The following is a 1637-nucleotide window of genomic DNA, read 5'->3' as shown; positions in this document are numbered from 1 at the left end:
GTCTCACCGTATCTGTAGCATGCTCGACTGACCCCAGCATTAGCAGCTTGGGTGATTTGTTATGCTGGCGCTTTATAGAAACAGGTGGTATGCCCCTTCTTGTTGGAATTGTTACATTGCATCTCTTGACAGACCCCGTGGTGATGGAAGTTGCACTTGTTGCATTTTGGAAGAGTCCCAGTATATTGCTTGGCTGGTGCAGGGTGGTAGGGGCGGTAATAGAATAGACGGACACCGTTTGTTGTTTCTTGACCGGGTCATGAGTGGGTTGGCCCTTTTTCTTATTCCCAAACTTCCGCTTGTTGTTTACCCTCTTTGGATGTTCGAGCGTGGGGGTTATAATGCCTTGACGAACTCCCTGGTCGACAAGAGTCTGTGCCAGACGCTTGGCACTATCGAGGGTGCTTGGGTTGGCCGATATGACCGTTCCCTGGATCTGAGGGGATAGCCCACAAATGTAGTGTTCCACTTTCTTGGCCTCCGGGGTGATCATTTCAGGCACAAAGTTACCAGTTCGTTAAATCGGGAAGTGTAGGTGGCAATGTCAGAGCCCTTCATGGTGTGTTCCCATAGTTCTTGTTCCAGTTTATGCATCTCGCTCCTTGGACAATATTCCTTGACCATCATAACTTTTAGGTCCTCCCAACTCATGGCGTTTTCCTCAGTTAGAGTCAGAGTTTTAACGTGGCTGTTCCACCACGACAAGGCCGAGTCCGCGAGTGTACACGCTGCATATTTGGCTTTGAATTCGTCCGGGCATGCACAAATTTTGAATATGGAATCGGTCTTCTCAAACCATCTTGTCAAAGTAATGACACCGTTGTCGCCATGAAAGGTCTTGGGCTTGCAGTTCATGAACTCTTTGTAAGAGCACATCAGTTGGTGCCCTTGGTTTTCTCCCAGATTGGAACTGTTAGTCTCGTTCCCATTCATGTCGTTACTGCTGATTTGGGCCATGGCGGCAACCACAATGGCTGTTACAGCAGCCTGGAACACGGAAGAGTCCATTTTTGGAGGTGGCGGTGGTGGAGCTGCTAAGGTGTTGACGACGCACCTAATGACTCTTCGTGGTGGCATCTTTCTGCCATAAAGTCAAAGTGGAATGATGATAAGTCTTTGATAAAGGTTATAGGTCGTGCTTTACTGAAAAGGAATGTCTTGGTTATATATGTATCAAGTCCTGTTGTTATTGAAGTTTTTAAGCAATTCATAAATGAAATTTACTATGAAAGTAAACAATTGCATCATGAATAACAACACCCAATGAAATAAAATGCATGCCCGTTTCATTGATAATATGGTATTAGTACATAGCTTTGTGAAAATTGACCTTTAAGAAGGTCTACAATACATCAAGAGTAAGAAGAAAGAAAATTTTGACAGCTTAACGGCCCCTCGAATAGTGTAATCACTTATTCGTAGGGTCGAACCTACATACAGGAAAGAGTAGCACCAACGCTTACTCGTAAACCTAATCTATAAAAAAATGTGAGTAGTATGAGCCCTATTCACGGCGGGTGGTCTCCTGTGGGCCATGGGATGAAGTCATGGAGGCATACATATCTAGTATCCAGCGCCCAGCCGCAATCACCCTTTCCTCGAGAGCCGAATGTCTCTCGTGGTACTCTCTCATTTCC

At 45.6% G+C, this 1637-nt stretch overlaps 1 protein-coding gene across 1 annotated transcript; it reads right to left on the bottom strand.

The window, feature by feature from the left end:
- Nucleotides 1-489: 489 nt before the first annotated feature.
- LOC111881831 (uncharacterized) lies at nt 490-1077 on the bottom strand. Its single transcript, XM_023878221.1, has one exon. It carries the CDS (start codon nt 1075-1077, stop codon nt 490-492), a length of 588 nt encoding a protein of 195 aa, XP_023733989.1.
- Between the last annotated feature and the right edge of the window lie 560 nt (nt 1078-1637).

Source organism: Lactuca sativa, chromosome 5 (genome assembly GCF_002870075.4).
Source record: "Lactuca sativa cultivar Salinas chromosome 5, Lsat_Salinas_v11, whole genome shotgun sequence".
In the NCBI taxonomy this organism is placed as follows: Eukaryota; Viridiplantae; Streptophyta; class Magnoliopsida; order Asterales; family Asteraceae; genus Lactuca; species Lactuca sativa.
The sequence above is the reverse complement of the archived record's forward strand: the minus strand, read 5'-3'. Positions and strand labels throughout refer to the sequence as shown.

Bases quoted from the DNA above. Each gene is read 5' to 3' on its own strand.
- LOC111881831 (XM_023878221.1), bottom strand. From the start codon at position 1,077: ATGCCACCACGAAGAGTCATTAGGTGCGTCGTCAACACCTTAGCAGCT.